Consider the following 18123-nt stretch of genomic DNA (forward strand, 5'->3'; position numbering starts at 1 on the left):
GCCTTAACAGAGTTTGAATGAAATACTGGATTTGAGAGTTACTGAAACTTGGATATGTGAAAATAGGGTGGTAATTTGGGTCATGCTTATCATGGTCTCAAGTTCAAGTAAATTACTATGATAATACACCACTTCACAGGGGCTTTCAAGGGGCTTTTCTTTTCCTCAGTAGGGGCTGGCAGAAGGTATGCTCAGTTATTTTCAATATAGATGGGGTGCCTGGGTGGCTCAGTAGTTAAAGCATCTGACTTTGGCTCAGGTCATGATCTCACGGTTCCTGGGTTCCAGCCGCACGTGGGGGCTCTGTGCTGACAGCTACCTCAGAGCCTGGAGCCTGTTTCAGATTCTGTATCTCCCTCTCTCTCTGACCCTCCCCTGCTCACGCTGTCTCTCTCTCTCTCAGAAATAAATAAAACATGTTAATTTTTTAAATAAAAAATAAAAAGTATAGATGCCTAACTTCAAAGCCAAAACATGAGGAAGGAAGAGCGATGGAATGTAGAGTCTGCAGAGAAAACACTCCCCTTCTTCCTGGCTTCTCTTTTCCTCATGCTTGAAACAGAGAGCACCTGAAGTGGAACTAATGCCCCAGGGGAATAGTTTCAGGCCTACTGGGTCAGTTATACATATAGTCTGTACTTTGCTTCTGTCTTTTTCTTTTCTATCTTCTGACTGAGAGCTGTGGTCTCTGCTGCTGTGCATTTCTACTTCAAACATAAAGTCTGCTCATCTTCTTAGGGGGAAGGGCTGTCACAGTAACAATGTCCTCTTTTTTTTTTAAATAAATAATTGATTTAATGTTTATTCATTTTTGAGACAGAGAGAGACCTAGCATGAGTGGGGGAGGGGCAGAGAGAGAGGGAGACACAGAATCTGAAGCGGGCTCCAGGCTCTGAGCTGACAGCACAGAGCCCGATACGAGGCTCAAACTCATGAACTGTGAGATCATGACTTGAGCCAAAGTCAGATGCTTAACAGACTGAGCCAGTCAGGTGTTCCTCACTCCGTTTTTTTGGTTTTTTGTTTGTGTGTTGTTGTTTTTGTTTTTGTTTTTTTTTTAGTAACGACTTCCTCTTAAACTGCTCTGCCCTAATTCATGTTGTGCATTTGTGCATTCAAAAGAATCTCCTTTCTATCTCCACTGTAGATAGAGGATGAGGAAAGTACATAAGCCAGCCCCCCATTTTCCTCATTGTCATTATTGCCATTGACGCTGTTCATGGGTAGCTCCACCTAGGAATCTTCCTCACCTATACGGTGCTTTACAAGAAGGGAAGAAACAAAATACAGGGATGTTATTCATTCCCTTTTCCATTTTAATTTTATTATGATGTAGTATATCAAAGCATGTTGGTTATTATAATTTATTACAGAGAAGGTATTTTATTTAACTGAAATGTGTGTGCTAAAGAAAAAGCAAGAATATGAATAGTTGTTAATATTAAAAAATTTTAAATGTGTTTCTAATCTCTAAATTTGAATGCCCAATCTATATTTCACATTGTTATGTCTAAACGCTCTGTTTTTGTGTATGTTTAAAACCGAGAGATTGCTTTTTTGGCTAATTGATGAAAATGTATCCTCTGATACAAAGTGTCAACATGAATCATCATTAAAGTACTTTGTGTTAAACATTACATTGACAGGTCTTAAAACCATTATGGTCATTCTTCTAGAGGTCATTGACAATTATGGTCATTGTCTACATGCGTGTCAGGTATATAAAGTCTGTAATATGATTTCCATGGGTAATGTGTTTGTCTTCAGCCACTTGAACATAACATCAGGGTAAAACAAACTACCTAGCTCTCAAAGTGGAACTAGTTTTAAAACCCTATAGGAAAGGAGGAGGTGATGGCAGCTATAATATGTTAGGCTTTGGGCTTATAGATTTGCAGAGAGGAAAGTAATATTTTGTTCTCTGAGTTATAAAAAGAAGTGGCTAGGATAAATGCCTTTTGCAGGTCCGCAGGTAATTTTTTTCTATGATTTATGTTTTGTGATTATTTTTGACAATATATTTGAGATGATTTTTCCATTGTACTGGTATTGAGAAGAGTACTTTATTGAGGTTTAGAAGTAATATGACTGGTTTGAACTTTAAAAAAAATTTTTAATGTTTATTTTTGAGAGAGAGAAGAGAGAGTGATAGAGAGAGACAGAGCATGAACAGGGGAGAGGCAGAGAGAGAGAGGGAGACACAGAATCCAAAGCAGGCTCCAGGCTCCAGGCTCTGAGCTGTCAGCATAGAGTGCAACGCGGTGCTCAAACTCACGAACTGTGAGATTATGACCTGAGCCAAAATCAGATGCTTAACTGACTGAGCCACCCAGGTGTCCTGAATTTTTTTAAATATATTGTAAAGCAATTCTAGGTTCACAGAAATATTGAGCAGAAGTTACAGAGATTTCTCATATACTACCTGCCTGTATGCATGCATAACCTTCCCCATTATCAACATCTCCCATCAGAGTCATACATTTGTTACAACTAATGAACCTCCATGGACACATCATTGTCACCCAGACACCATAGTTTTATATTGCATTTTACTTGGTGTATATTCCATAATTTGGACAGATTTATAATGACATATATCTGGGGTGCCTGGGTGGCTTAGCTGGTTAGGCATCTGACTGCAGCTCGGGTCACCATCTCACGGTTTATGAGTTTGAGCTCCGTGTCGAGCTCTGTGCTGACAGCTCAAAGCCTGGAGCCTGCTTCAGATTCTGTGTTTCGTTCTCTCTCTGCCCCTCTCCTGTTTGTGCTCTCTCTCTCTCTCTCTCAAAAAAATAAACTTTAAAAATATTTTAAACATAATGACATGTATCTGCCCCTATAGTATTATATACAGAATACTTTCACTATTCTAAAAATCCTGTGTTCCACTTGTTTGACCTTCCCTCCCACCTGGCAACCACTGATCGTTTATTGTCTCCATAGTTTTTCCTTTTCCAGAATGTCAGGTAGTTGAGACCATGCAGTGTGTAGCCTTTTCAGTCTGGCTTCTTTCACTTAGTAATGTGCATTTAAGTTTCCTCCATGTCTTATGGCTTGATAGCTCATTTCTTTTTAGCACAATTTTTAGCACTCTTTTGGATGTTTATTTACCCATTCACCTACTGAGGGAGATCTCCGTTTTTTCCAAGTTTTAGCAATTATGAATAAAGTTGCTACAAACATTCGTGTGCAGGTTTTTATGTGGAAATAAGCTTTAAACTTTTTTTTTTTTTTTTTGAGAGAAAATGAACATGTGTGAGCAGAGAAAGGGCAGAGGGAGAGAGAAAATCCTAAGCAGGCTCCATGCCCAGTGGGGGTTGATGCGGGGCTCAGTCTCACGAAACATAAGATCATGATCTGACCTAAAGCCAAGAGTCTGATACTTTTTTAAAAAATGTTTATTTTTGAGGGAGAGTGAATTAGAATATAAGCAGGGGAGGGGCAGAGAGAGAGGGAGACAAAATCTGAACTAGGCTTCAGGCTCCACGCCGTCAGCACAGAGCCCGACACGGGGCTCCAACTCACAAACTGAGATCATGACCCCAGCTAAAGTTGGATGCTTAACCAACTGAGCCACACAGGCACCCCCATATCTCATTAGTTTAATTTGCATTTCCGTGATGACATATGATGTGAAGCATCTATTCATATGCTTATTTGCCATTTGTATATCTTCTTGGTATGTCTGTTAAGGTGCTTGGCCCATTTTTAAAATCAGGTTGGCTTTTTTTGCAATGGTTTTGCCACCGGAACACAGGTGTCATGAAAACCACCACTAACCTAAACCAAAATGGGAAAGCAAAAGACTCGCATCAACATTATCATCATTGGACATGTAGATTCAGGCAAGTCTACCACTTACTGGTCATCTGATCTATGTATGTGGTGGGATTGACAAAAGAACTTTAGAAAAATTTGAGAAGGAGGTTCCTCATGTGGGAAAGGGCTCCTTCAAGTATGCCTAGGTCTTGGATCAACTGAAAGCTGACCATGAATATGGTATCACCATTGATATCTCCTTTTGGAAATTTGAGACCAGCAAGTCCTATGTGACCATCATTTATGCCCCAGGACACAGAGACTTTATCAAAAATATGATTATAGGCACATCTCAGGCTGACTGTGCTGTCCTGATTATTGCTGCTGGTGTTGTCAAATTTGAAGTAGGTATCTCCAAGAATGAGAAGACCTTTGAGCATGACCTTCTAGCTTACATACACTGGGTGTAAAACAGCTTCTTGTTGGTGTTAACAAAATGGATTCCACTGAGCCACCCTACAGGCAGGAGAGACATGAGGAAATTGTTAAGGAAGTCAGCACCTACATTAAAATTGGCTACAGCCCCAACACAGTAGCATTTGTGCCAAGTTTTGGTTGGGATGGTGGCAACATGCTGGAGGCAAGTGCTAACATGCCGTGGTTCAAGGGATGGAAAGTCACTCATAAAGATGGCAATGAGAGTGGAACCACACTGCTTGAAGCTCTGGATTGCATTCTGCCACCAACACATCTAATTGGCAAGTCCTTACGTCTGCCCCTCCAGGATGTCTACAGAATTGGTAGTATTGGTATTGTCCCTATGGGCCGAGTGGAAACTGGTGTTCTTAAATCAGGCATGATAGTCACTTTTGCTCCAGTGTTACAACTGAAGTAAAGTCTGTTGAAATGCACCATGAAGCTTTGAGTGAGGCTCTTCCTGGGGACACTGTGGGCTTCAGTGTCAAGAACATATCTGTCAAGGATGTACATCGTGACAGTGTGGCTGGTGACAGCAAAAATGATGCACCAATGTAAGCATCTGGCTTCATAGCTCAGGTGATTATCCTGAACCGTCCAGGCCAGATCAGCGCTGGGTATGTACCTGTGCTGGATGGTCACACATCTCACATTGCCTGCAAGTTCACTGAGCTGAAGGAGAAGACTGATCATTGTTCTGGAAAAAAGCTGGATGATGGCCCCAAGTACTTGAAATCTGGCGATGCTGTCATCATTGATATGGTTCCTGGCAATCCTATGTGTCTTGACAGCTTCTCTGACTATCCTACCCTGGGCCATTTTGTTATTCGTGACATGAGATGGTTGTGAGTGTCACCAAAGCAGTGGACAAGAAGGCAGCTGGAGCTGGCAAGTCACCAAGTCTGCCCAGAAAGCTCAGATGGCTAAATGAATATTATCCCCAATGCCTGCCACCCCAGTCTCAACCACTGGTGGAAGACGGTCTCAGAACTGTGTCAGTTGGGCATTTAAGTTTAATAGTAAAAGAGTGGCTAATGATAACAATGCATCATAAAACCTTCAGAAGGAAAGAAGAATGTTTTGTGGACCATTTGGTTTTTCTGTGTGTGTAGCAGTTTTAAGTTACTAGTTTTTGAAATCAGTACTTTTTAATGGAAACAACTTGACCAGAAATCTTGACCACAGAGTTTTGAGACCCATTAAAACAAAAGTTTAATGAGAAGAAAATCAGGTTTGTTTTTTTTAATGTTTATTTTGGAGAGAGAGCGAGAGACAGAGCGTGAGTGGGGGAGCAGCAGAGAGAGGGAGACACAGATCTGAAGCAGGCTCCAGGCTCTGAGCTGTCAGCACAGAGCCCAACATGGGGCTCAAACCCACAAACTGTATGATCATGACCTGAGCCAAAGTCAGATACTCAGCCGACAGAGCCACTCAGGTATCCCTCCATATTCTTTCCTGCTTTGTCTAAGATTAGCTGGTCATACATTTGTGGGTCCATTTCAGGGGTTCTCTATTCTATTCCATTGATCTGAGTGTTTTTGTGCCAGTACCATACTACCTTGATGATTATAGCTTTGTAATACAGCTTGAAATCTAGAATTGTGATGCCTCCAGCTTTGGTTTTCTTGTTCAACATTACTCTGGCTATTCAGGGTCCTTTCTGGTACCATACAAATTTTAGGAATGTCTGTTCTAGCTCTGTGAAGAATACTGGTGTTATTTTGATAGGGATTACATTGAATATGTAGATTGCTTTGGGTAGTACTGACATTTTAACAATATTTTTTCTTCCAATCCATGAGCATGGAATGTTTTTCCATATTTTTGTGTCTTTGATTTCTTTCATAAGCTTTCTGTAATTTTCAGTATCTAGGTTTTTCACCTCTTTGGTTAGGTTTATTCTGAGGTATCTTACGAGTTTTGGTGCAATTGCAAATGGGAACAATTCCTTGATTTCTCTTTCTGTTGCTTCATTATTGGTGTATAGAAATGCAACCACTTCTTGTACATTGATTTTATATCCTGTGAATTTGCTGAATTCATACATCAGTTCTGGAATTTTTTTGGTAGAGTTGTTTGGGCTTTCCACATAGAGTATCATGCCATCTGTGAAGAGTGAAAATTTGACTTCCTCCTTGCCGATCCAGATGCCTTTAATTTCTTTTTGTTGTCTGATTGTTGAGGCTAAGGACTTCTAACACTGTGTTGAATACCAGTGGTGAGAGTGGACATCCCTGTTGTGTTCCTGACCTTAGGGGGGAAAGCATCCCCACTGAGGATGCCATTAGTTGTGGGTCTTTCATATATATAGCCTTTATGATCTTGAGGTATAGTCCTTCTATCCCTACTTTGTTGAGAGTTTTTAATCAAGAAAAGATGCTGTATTTTGTCAAATGGATTTTCTGCATCTATTAAGTGGATCCTGTGGTTCTTATCCTTTCTTTTATTAATGTGATGTATCACATTGATTGATTTGCAGATATTGAACCAGCCCTACATCCCAGCAACAAATCTCACTTGATTGTGGCGAATAATTCTTTTAATGTATTGTTGGATCTAATTCTTTTAACGTATTATTGTTTGCGAGTATCTTGTTGAGAATTTTTGCATCCATGTTCATCAGGGAAATTGGTCGGTAGTTCTCCCTTTTAGTGGAGACAAAGAACTCTTAAATAAGAAAAAAAAAAAAAAAAAACAGGGCCCCTGGGTGGCTCAGTCAGTTAAGCATCTGACTTTGGCTCAGGTCATGATCTCACAGTTTGTGGGTTCGAGCCCTGCAACATATCCAATGGAAGAAAGTCTCTTCAGCAAATGGTGTTGGGAGAAATGGACAGTGACATGCAGAAGAAAGACCGCTTTCTTACACCATGCACAAAAATAAACTCAAAATGGATTAAAGACCTATACACAAGACAGGAAGCCATTAAAATCCTAGAGGAGAAAACAGACAACTTCTTTGACCGTGGCCCCAGCAATTTCTTACTTGACATATCTCCAGAGGCAAGGGAAACAAAAGCAAAATGAACTATCGGGACCTCATCAAGGTAAAAAACTTCTGCACAGCAAAGGAAACAATCACCAAACTAAAAGGCAACTGACAGAATGATAGATGTTGGCAAATGACAAATCAGATAAAGGGTTAGTATCCAAAATCTACAAACAACTTTTCAAACTCAACACTCAAAAAACAAATACTCCAGTGAAGAAATGGGCAAAAGACATGAATAGACATTTTTTCAAAGAAGACATCCAGATGGCTAACAGACACATGGAAAGATGCTCAACATCACTCATCATCAGGGAAATACAAATCAAAATCACAATAAGATACCACCTCATACCTGTCAGAATGGCTAAAATTAACAACTCAGACAACCACAGATGTTGGTGAGGATGTGGAGAAAGAAGAACCTTTTTTGCACTACTGGTGGGAATGGAAACTGGTGTAACCACTCTGGAAAACAGTATGGACGTTCCTCAAAAAATTAAAAATAGAACTACCCTATGACCCAGCAATTGCCCTACTAGGTATTTATACAAAGGTTACAAAAATGCTGATTCGAAGGGGCACATGCACCCCAGTGTTTATGGCAACACTATCAGCAATAGCCAAAGTATGGAAAGAGCCCAAATGTCAGCCAATGAGTGGATAAAGAAGACATGGTATGTATATCTATACAACAGAATATTACTTAGCAGTCTAAACAAATGAAATCTTGCCATTTGCAACAATGTGGGTAGAAATGGAGTTTATTGTGCTAAGTGGAATAACTCAGTCAGAGAAAGTCAAATATCATGATTTCACTAATGTGTGAAATTTAAGAAACAAAACATGATCATAGGGGAAGGGAAGCAAAAATAAGATAAAAACACAGAGGGAGACAAACTATAAGACACTCTTAAATACAGAGAACAAATTGAGGGTTGCTGGCAGGGTGTTGGGTGAGGGGATGGGCTAAATGGGTGATGGGCATTAAGGAGGGCACTTGTTGGGATGAGCACTGGGTGTTATATGTAAGTGATGAATCACTAAATTATATTCCTGAAAACATATTACCCTATATGTTAACTAACTTGGATTTTTTTATAAAGCGTTCTTTGTATTTTTTGGGCAATAGTCCTTTATCAGATGTTTTTTGAAATTGTTCCCCCAGGGGTGTGTGGGTGGCTCAGTTAGTTAAGCATCTGACTTTGGGTCAGGTCATGATCTCACAGTTTGTGAGTTCGAGCACTGCATCGGGCTCTCTGCTGTCAGCACAGAACCTGCTCTGTCTCCCTCATTCTGTGCCTTTCCAGCTTGGACAGTGCTCTCTCTAAAAAAAAAATTTTTTTTTTAATGAAATTGTTTTTTCCCAGTCTGTGGCTTGTCTTTTCATTCTCTCAGCATTGCCTTTAATAGACCGACATTTTAAATTTAATAAAGTCCAGCTTATCAGCCATTCTTTCATTGACTGTGTCTTAGTGTTGTATCTAAAAAGTCATCACCAAGGCCAAGGTTATCTAGGTTTTCTCTTGTGTTATTTTCCAGGAATTTTATAGTTTTGTGTTTTACATTCAGGCCTGTGACCCATTTTGGATTAATTTTTTAAAGGATGTAAAGTCTGTTACGTTAATTTCTGTGCATGTGCATGTCTAGTTGTTCCAGCAGCACTGTTTGAAAAGACTATTTTTTCTCCACTGTATTGCCTTTGCTCCTTTCTCAAAGATCATTTGACTGTATGGGGCACCTGGGTGGCTCAGTCTGTTGAGCATCCAACTCTTGATTTCCGCTCAGGTCATGATCCCAGGGTGTGGGATCAAGCCCCACATTGGGTTCCATGCTGAATGTTGAGCCCACTTAGGATTCTCTCTCTCTCTCTCTCTCTCTTTCTCCGCCCCTCCCCTGCACATGTGCTCTCTCTGTCTCTCAAAAAAAAAAAATCAGTGACTGTATTTATGTGGGTCTGTTTCTGGGTTCTCTATTCTGTTCCATTGATCTTTGTTCTTTCACCAATACCATTCTGTCTTGATTACTCTAGCTTTATAGTAAGTCTTCAAGTCAGGTGGTGCCAGTCTTCCAGCTTTGTTCTTCAATATTGTATAGGCTATTCTTGGTCTTTCGCCGCTCTGTGTAAACTTAAGAATTAGTATGTCAATATATGCGGAGAGTTTGGTTGAGATTACTATTGAATCATAGATCTAGTTGGGAAGAACTGATATTTTAACCATATTGAGTCTGTATATCCATGAACATGGAATATCTTCATTTCTTTAGTTTTTTTTTTTTTTAATTTTTTTTCATCAGAGTTTTATAGTTTCCCTCATAGATCTTGTACCTATTTTGTTAAACCTAAACATTTTGTTTTGGGGGTGTGTTCATGTAAATAGTATAAGGTCTCTAATTTCAATTTCTATTTGTTCATTGCTAGTATATAGGAAAGTAGTTGACTTTTGTATATTAACCTTGTATTCTACAACCTTGCTATTATTGCTTATTAGTTTTAGTATTTTTATCGCTTCTTTCAGATTTTCATTACATAGATGATCATGTCCTCTGCGAACAAGACAGTTTTATTTTTTCTATAAAATAACAAAAATTCGACGCAGTAAATTTGATGATCTAATTGGCTTTATTCAGTGATTCATGAATCAGGCAGCATCCCTTCTAGCAAATAAAAAAAACTATGTATTTATGTACTTATTTAGAGTGTGCACACAAGTGGGGAAAGGACCGAGGGGGAGAGGAAGGGAGAGATGCTTAGGCAGGCTCCATGCCCAACCCAGAGCCCAGTGTGGGGCTAGATCTCAGTGACTGACCGTGAGATAATGACCTGAGCTGAAATCTAGAGTTGGAGGCTCAACTGACTGAGCCATCCAGGTGCCCCAACAAAAGGCTTTTAAAGGCAGAAAGGAGGTGGGATAAGGAAGTCATAAACAAAGGAAAGGATTATTTCAGGCAAGGTCACCTTTTTTAGGGAGGTAAAAGGAGTCTGTTGGGTGAATTACCTCACTAGTGCTGACTAGGGAATTGTAGACTGGTTAAGATCGTATTCTTGAAGAAGGTCGAAATTGTACTTAGGTTAGGTATTAAGTCTTGGTTGGTAACATGGGGTTAGCGCAAGTAAATCCATTTGAGGTCTGTTCTCTTCTTTTTAACAATTCCTTCCCAATCTGTATACTTTATTTCCTTGCCTAAGCGCATTAGCTGGGACATCCAGTACACTGTTGAAAAGCAATGGTGAGAGATGACATCCTTGCCTTGTTCTTCATCTAAATGGGAAACTTTATAGTTTCTAACCATTAAACATGTTAGCAGTAGGTTTTTTATAGATATTCTTTGTCAAGTTGAAGTTCCCCTCTCTCCTAATTTACTGAAAATTTTAGCATGTTGGATGTTAGATTTTGTCAGATGCTTTTTTCATCTGTTGACATGATCTTGTCATTCTTGTTTTTGTTCTATAGCCTGTTGATGTGATGGATTACATTAACTGATTTTTGAATGTTGACACAACCTTGTATAGCTGGGATAAATCCCATTTGGTCATGGCATATAATTCTTTTTGTACATTGTTGGGTTCTATTTGCTAATTTGTTGAAGATTTTACATCAATGTTCATGAGCGATATTGGTCTTTAGGTTTCTTATAATGTCTGTCTGATTTTAGAATTAGTGTAATGCCAGATTTTTATTGTGTGAGTTTTGACAGTTTACGTCTTTTATAGAATTGGTCCATTTCGTTCAGGTTATCAAATTTATTGTTCTGGAGCACAGCATTCCTTTATTATTTTTTTAATGTCTGAGGGATCTGTAGTGATGTCCCATTTTTCATCTCTGATATTAGTAATTTGTGTCTTCTCTTTTGTTTTCTTACTGAATTTATTGATCTTTTCAAAGAATAAGCTTTTGGTTTTATTGATTTTCTCAATTTCCTATTTCAATTTCATTGATTTCTGCTCTTAATTTTTACTATTTTTTTCCATTTACCTTGGACTTAATCTTCTCTTACTTATCTGGTTTCCTATGTTGGAAGCTTAGATGATTGATTTTGGATCTTTCTTCTTTTCTAATATATGCATTTAATATTTAATGCTATAAATTTCTCTCTAAGTATTGGTCTTACTGCCTCATACAAAGTTTAAGTTGTGTTTTCATTTTCATTTAGTTCAGATATTTTTAAATTTCTATGGAGATTTATTCTCTGACCCAGAAGTATATATATATAAAACCAAGGTTTTAGGATTTTCCAGGTATTTTTGTTACTGTATTTTGTTGTACTCCATTATGGTCCTGAGAGCAGACATTGTATGATTTCTGTTCCTTTTGATTTGTAAAGATGTGTTTCATGTCCCAGAATGGTCTACGTGAGTATTCCATGTGAGCTTGGGAAGAATGTATATTCTGCTAGTATTGGATGAAGTAGTTTATAGATGCCCATTATATCCAATTGCTAAATATAACTGTTATTTGTGACTTTTCTGACTATTTCTAATGGAAGAGTGTCAAAGTCTCCAATTATAGTAGTAGATTAATTTACTTCTTGCAGTTCTATTAGTTTTAGCCTCCTATAGTTTGACACTCTGTTGTTAGATGTATACACATTAAATATAATTATGTCTTTTTGGAGGTTTAACCCCTTTCTCATTATGTAATAACCCCCTTTATTCCTGATAACTTTTCTGTCTGAAGTCTGCTCTGTTTGAAATTCATACTCCCCCTCTTTTTTTAAAGACTTTATTTCTTCAGTAATCTCTCTATCCAACATGAGGTGCAAATTTACAACCCCAAGATCAAGAGTCACATACTCTACCTACTGAGTCATCCAGGCGCCCCTACTTTCTTTTGGTTAGTGGTTAGTATAGTATATTTTTCTCCATCCATTTACGTTTACTATGTATGTGTCCTTATATTTAGAGTTTCTTGTAAAAAACATATAGTTGGGTCTTGTTTTTTGATCCAGTCTGACAAGCTCTGTCTTTTAATTGGTGTATTTGGACTGTTGAAGTTCGAAGTAATTACTGATATAATTGGATTAATGTCTAGCATATTTGTTACTGTTTTCTACTTGTTGCCCTTATTCTTTGTTCCCGTTTTTGTCTTTCACTCTTTCTTTGCCTGTTGTGGTTTTAATTGAGCACGTTGTATGATTCCATTTTCTTTCCTTTCTTAACATATCCATTACATTTCTCTTTTTACTTTTTTTAGTGCTTGCCCCAGAGTTTGCAATATACATTTACAACTAGGCCAAGTTCACTTTCAAATAACACTGTGCTGCTTCATGAGTAATGTGAGTACCTTATCATAACAAAATAATCTTATTTCCTCTCATCTCTGTATCATCGATGTCATTTATTTCACTTATATAAGCATGCGTATGTATGTATATGTGTATGTGCATATATATGCTGTATATGTAAGCATACATGATTGAGTTGCTATTATTATTTTAAACAAATTATTTTCAGGTATATCAATTAAGAATAAGAAAAGTAAAAATTTTTATTTTACCTTCACTTATTCCTTCTTTGATGCTCTTTCTTTCTCAATGGAGATCCACATTTCTGACATATTATTTTCCTTCTCTCTAATAAGCCTCTTTCAACTTTGCTTCCAAGGCAAGTCTACTAACAGCACATTTCCTCAGCTTTTGCTTGTCTGAGATTTTTGCTTGTTCTTCATTTTTGAGGGGTAATTTTACATGTACAGAATTCTACATTGGTGAGGTTTTTTTTCCCTCCCAACACTTTAAATAATTTAGCCCACTCTGTTCTTGCTTGCATGGTTTCTGAGGGGAAGTTCCATATGATTCTTATCTTTGTTCCTCTACAGGTAAGATGTTTTTAACTCTGGCTTGCCTTAAGATTTTTTATCTTTGATTTTTATTTTTTGTAGTTTGAAAATTATATGCCTAGATGTAGGGTGTTTTGGTTTGGTTTGGTTTGGTTTTTGGACATTTATTCTACTTGATGTTCTGTGAGCTTCCTGAATCTGTGTTTGGTGTCTGACATTAATTTGAAGAAGCTCTCAGACATTGTTTTAAATATTTCTTCTGTTCTTTTTTTTTTCCTTCTTCTGTTCCTTTCTCTCTTTCTTCTCCCTTTTATATTCTAATTATGTATATGTTATACTTTTTATAGTTGTGCCACAGTCCTTGGATATCCTGGGGTTTTTTTCCCAGTCTTGTCTTTGTTTTTCAGTTTTGGATGTTTCTTTTTCTTTTTCTTTTATTTTTTTAAATAGTTTATTGTCAAGTTGGTTTCCATATAACACCCAGTGCTCATCCCCACAAGTGCCTTCCTCCATCCCCATCACCCCCCTTCCCCTCTCCCCCACCCCCATGAGCCCTCAGTTTGTTCTCAGCATTCAAGAGTCTCTCATGGTTTGCCTCCCTCCCTCTCCCCCACTATTTTCCCCTTCTTCTCCCCCATGGTCCTCCGTTAAGTTCCTCCTATATGTGCAAACATACTGTATCTGTCCTCTGCCTGACTTATTTCACTCAGCATAACACCCTCAAGTTCCATCCATGTTGCTACATATCGTCAAGTTCAGAGATTCTTTCCTTATCCATGTCTAGTCTAATGATAAGCCCATCAAAGTATTCATTTCCATTACAAATCTTTTGATCTCATGGTTTCTTATTTCTTTCTGCTTACATTGCCCATCTCTTCTTATATGCTGTCTCCTTTATCCATGAGAGTCCTTAGCTTATTTTTTTTTTAATTTTTAAAGAGTTTTTATTTATTTATTCTTGAGAGAGAGAGAGCAAGGGAGGAACAGAGAGAGAAGGACAGAGAGAGAATCCCAAGCAGGCTCCATGTTACCAGCACAGAGCCAGACATGGGGCTGAAACCCACAAACCGTGAGATGACGACCTGAGCCAAAACCAAGAGTCGGATGCTTAATCGACTGAGCCACCCAGGTGCCCCCCTGAGTCCTTAGCTTATGAATCATAATTACTTTAAATTCTAGGTGTGTTAATTTCAATATTTCCAATGTCTGGTTCTAATGCTTGCTCCATCTCTTCAAGTTGTGTTTTGCCTTTTGGTATGCCTTGTAATTTTTTCTTGATAGCTGGAAATGGTATACTCAGTAAAAGGAACTGCCGTAAAGAGGCCTTAGGGGAAAGGTGAAGGATTTATTTTTATAGTACTATGATTAGGTCAGTCTTTTTACTGAGCCTATGGCCTCTGTACTGTGAACTTCACAAATGTTTCTCAGTTTTTTCTTCCCCCATTAGGTGGGATGAGATGGCTAGTGTGGGCTGGAGTTGGGTATTTCTCTACCCATATGTTGTTTAGGTTCTGATTAACTAGTTTCTGTTGAGGGCAAAACAGAGTGCCCTGAGGTATTTCAAAATGGTTCATTCTTCCAGAAGCATGAGGAGATTTTTCTTTGGTATTTATTGAGAGCACCTGGTTGACCTCCTGGAAGTTTTAACTCTATGTTGGCCACACTGAGCCTCATCAATTATAGTTCAGGTTTGCCTACCTCAGTGCTCATCCCCTGCGCGATTCCCAGTCTGGTAAGCTGTGACTCCCCATGTTCTTCTGTGTGTCTGTTCCGTCTTGGGAGCAGTAGTTTGCCTTGTGCCATTACCTCTCTATCTTACAGATCCTCGAATAGTTGTGGATTTTTCAGTTTGTTCAACTTTTTACTTGTCAGGGTGGAATGGTGACTTCTAAGCAACTTATAGAACCGGAAACTGAAAGTCCCTCTGAAGTTTTCTCTCTCAGTTTTGTCTACACTGAGCCTCCAGCAATTAAACAGCTCCAGTTTGTTTCCCTTATTGCCAGTTGGTCACTCCCATCCATTTGCTCTGTGACCTCAGTTCTCTTACAGATCTAAGCAGAGTCACAAATTTCTCCATTTGTTCAGCTTTTTTACTTGTTGTTAGGGTGGAATAGCAACTTCCAGCCTTCTTACTTGCCTGCCAGAAACCAGAAGTTAAAATGACATCAAGCTGAGGATCTATATCATTTTGTTTTCAGTTATTTTATCCATGGGCATTATTCCTCAGACTGGAACATAAGTCATATAGTTACAGTTTCTGTATAATAGATGTGAAAATTCTCAGTCTACTTCTGATCTTTCCTAATTACTGATATTCACCATCATGTGAGGGTGAAACATTTCCACAATTCCTTTGAAATGTCTGTGTGGAATAGAAGCTGGGGCTCCTGTTCAGTGGAGCAATACTTGTAGGTATTACCAGTTTGTGTTCTTTCTCTTGGTTTTCCTTGAGAAGGAGAATGGCCTACTAGTGTTTATTACCGTCTAATTGCATGGCCTTAGATGAATCATTTCCCTGAATATTCTTCAGTATAATAATAAACTCTAGTTTCTAAAGCAATCATAAGTTAATTTCTATAATGCTTTATAAGCCCTTCAGAGATTAATTTTCAATGTGCAGTAACCTTCCTTGATGGCATGTTATGGTAGGCATGATGCTAGATGCTAAGTATACAAAAGTTAAATAAAATATAGGTCCTACTTTTGAGCTCAGAGCTGATTGAGGGGATATAAATGTCAGTAGCCACATGTAGCATGTTATGTGCTATGAGGTAGGTACATTCAGAGATATAAGGAGGGGGTGATTAATTGGGGTGCAGTTAGAAATATAATTTCAATTAGAAACACACATCTTAACTGTAATTAGTAGTTAGCTTTTCAGAGTTAAACTGGATTATAATTTTTTATTACTGTTTATGTTGGTATTAGTATTACAAGAAAGGGCTTTTTATTTTCTTTTTTTACCTGCCAAAGAGTGGTGAGTTTACAGGATTGGAAATCGCAGGATTAATTTGTGGCCCCAACTCTGCCAAATATTAGCCTTTGTTTTGGGGTGAATTCATTTAACTTCTCTGAGCTTCAGTTTTATCAATTACAAAATGGAAAGAATAGCTCTCTATCTCACAGAAATAATGATATAAAAGTGTTTTGTGAAAATGTTACATTTTTACAAATGTAGTTTTTAGATATGTCTTTAAGAGTGTGTATTTTTTTCCTCTTCCTGAATCTGACGATTCCTTTGCGTTTTGATTCTGACTTTTAATTGCCCTGCAGCGCATGTAGGGCATGGATTAGTTGGCATATTACAATTCTCCCTGACTCATCCTTGTTCCCTCCCTCCTCTTTCTCACTGTCTTTAATTTCCTGGGATTGTGCTGCTACATTACAAGTAAGTCTGTCTCCTGAAAAGGGCAGTACAAATCCTCTGTGGTAAGGCTTCTCTTTTATTTTCTCCTATGTCATGTACTAAACTAAATATTTATTATGAAAGGTTTAGTTTTAAATTACATAAAAGATTATTGGTGAAAATGTCATCTGATGTCTACCATAATATTTAATATTTAAGTAGTTTTAATAAAATTTAATTTTGTCTTTTTTCTCTTTGACTTAAAGCTTCTCGTTTCTATTTTAAGAATAGAAAACCACAAAAAAGTGTTTTTGTTTTTAATCAAGGATATTTGAAGACTATCTTTTAGGGGACTTCTAGGTAAGAATTTGTTAGAACAGAGTTTTCATACTGTGGGAGGTGACACAGTTTGTGATCTAAAATCAATAAGTGGGTTTTGCAGCTGAGATGATTTTAGTGTAACGAGGGTAAGTATTGTTTCATGAAGTCTGTGTTTTATATGTGAGTGTGAGCATTTACTGCACTGTGCTCCAAAATGTGTATTTTGTGGGTCTTAGTCATCCTATTAGGTGGAAAATTACTTCTCTGGAATTTCTTTCACATTTTCCATTTTCTTATTTTAGATTTATTGTGATCTAAGAGACTTTCAGTATCCTGTTTGACTGAATGTTAGAAGAGCAATTATCTGTTATTATTTTTTAAGGGGAATACTTGAGAAATAGATATTATATGATGGCCAAGAAATAAGGATAAAGGCTTATTGGGTACATCTTAGGGGAGGTGAGTCCTTAGATGAGTTTACAAGGGAGTAGAATTCTGCCAAAGCATTTTCAGATGAAAAAGTTAAATCTGTAAGGATCTCAGTTTATCAGCAGTTATGACCCTGAGGGTAAAATACTGCTTGAAGTGGCAGAATAATTTGTAACTGATGTGAACCAAAGCGGGGGGGGGGGGGGGGATATGAAGCAAAATGCAGTTAATATAGGCAGAATAAAGCAGTTCCCGCACATTTTTTAAAATGTTTCTTTGAATAATCTGCAAGCTGATTTTATTTTGTTCCTACCACCAAAACCAATTACATTTATATTTCATCTTACATTTATTTAAAAATATTCCCCTTATCTCCATATTTCAGTTTCTTCTCTCTTTCCCTTTTTATCTGAAGGGTTTACTTGCTTAGGTTTTATTTGAAGGGTTTTGTGTACTTGCATGAAGAAAATTCCAAGAATAACCTTTTGTATTTGCTTCTTGCTTTAAACTCAGGGACGACAAACACCTGTATAGTAATCAAGGGACTTCAGCCTAAGAGTTAGGGTAAAGTAGTTGATAAAAGCATGGTTCCTGGAGGTAAATTGCTTGAGCTTAATTCTAGTTCCATGACTTTGACTTATCCTCTTCTGTTAATTCATTTTTCTTGTCTGTAAAATAGAAATAATAATAAGGCTTACCTCACAGAGTTATGAGGTTTAAATAGATTAATATATGTAAAATCTTCCGGAGGGTACATGGTAAGAGTTACATAAGGGTTACCTATTGTTATTGACATCCAGTTCTTCCTGCAGGCTAAGAGACCTTGGGGCAGGTTACTTAATCTTGCTGGGCTTCATCTATTTTTTTTTTCAAGTTACAGTTTTCTATTATTTGTGCACATTTAAACTCTGATAGGGGCACCTGGGTGGCTCAGCCGGTTAAGCGTCCAACTTCGACTCAGGTCATGATCTCCCAGTCTGTTGGTTTGAGCCCCACATTGGGGTCTCTGCTGACAGCTCAGAGCC

At 37.9% G+C, this 18123-nt stretch overlaps 1 protein-coding gene and 1 pseudogene across 10 annotated transcripts in view; both read left to right on the forward strand.

Annotated features, from left to right (window-relative positions):
* Positions 1-18123, forward strand: part of BCL2L13 (BCL2 like 13) — a 96316-nt gene that overhangs the window by 59367 nt on the left and 18826 nt on the right. For 2 of the 10 annotated variants that reach the window (XM_039250008.1, XM_039250010.1), the window contains one exon: positions 12418-12499. The exons of 7 other annotated variants lie outside the window; for them this stretch is intronic. In XM_039250008.1, coding sequence (XP_039105939.1) covers positions 12418-12455 — 38 coding nt within the window. In that variant the 3' untranslated portion in view covers positions 12456-12499. Of the gene's footprint in view, positions 1-12417; positions 12500-18123 lie in introns of those variants that run through there. One more of the 10 variants, XM_039250006.1, reaches the window with a different exon arrangement.
* On the forward strand, positions 3784-5399 carry LOC120243767 (annotated as a pseudogene).

This window comes from Hyaena hyaena, unplaced genomic scaffold, assembly GCF_003009895.1.
Source record: "Hyaena hyaena isolate Hyena2069 unplaced genomic scaffold, ASM300989v1 scaffold_368, whole genome shotgun sequence".
NCBI classification, from domain to species: domain Eukaryota; kingdom Metazoa; phylum Chordata; class Mammalia; order Carnivora; family Hyaenidae; genus Hyaena; species Hyaena hyaena.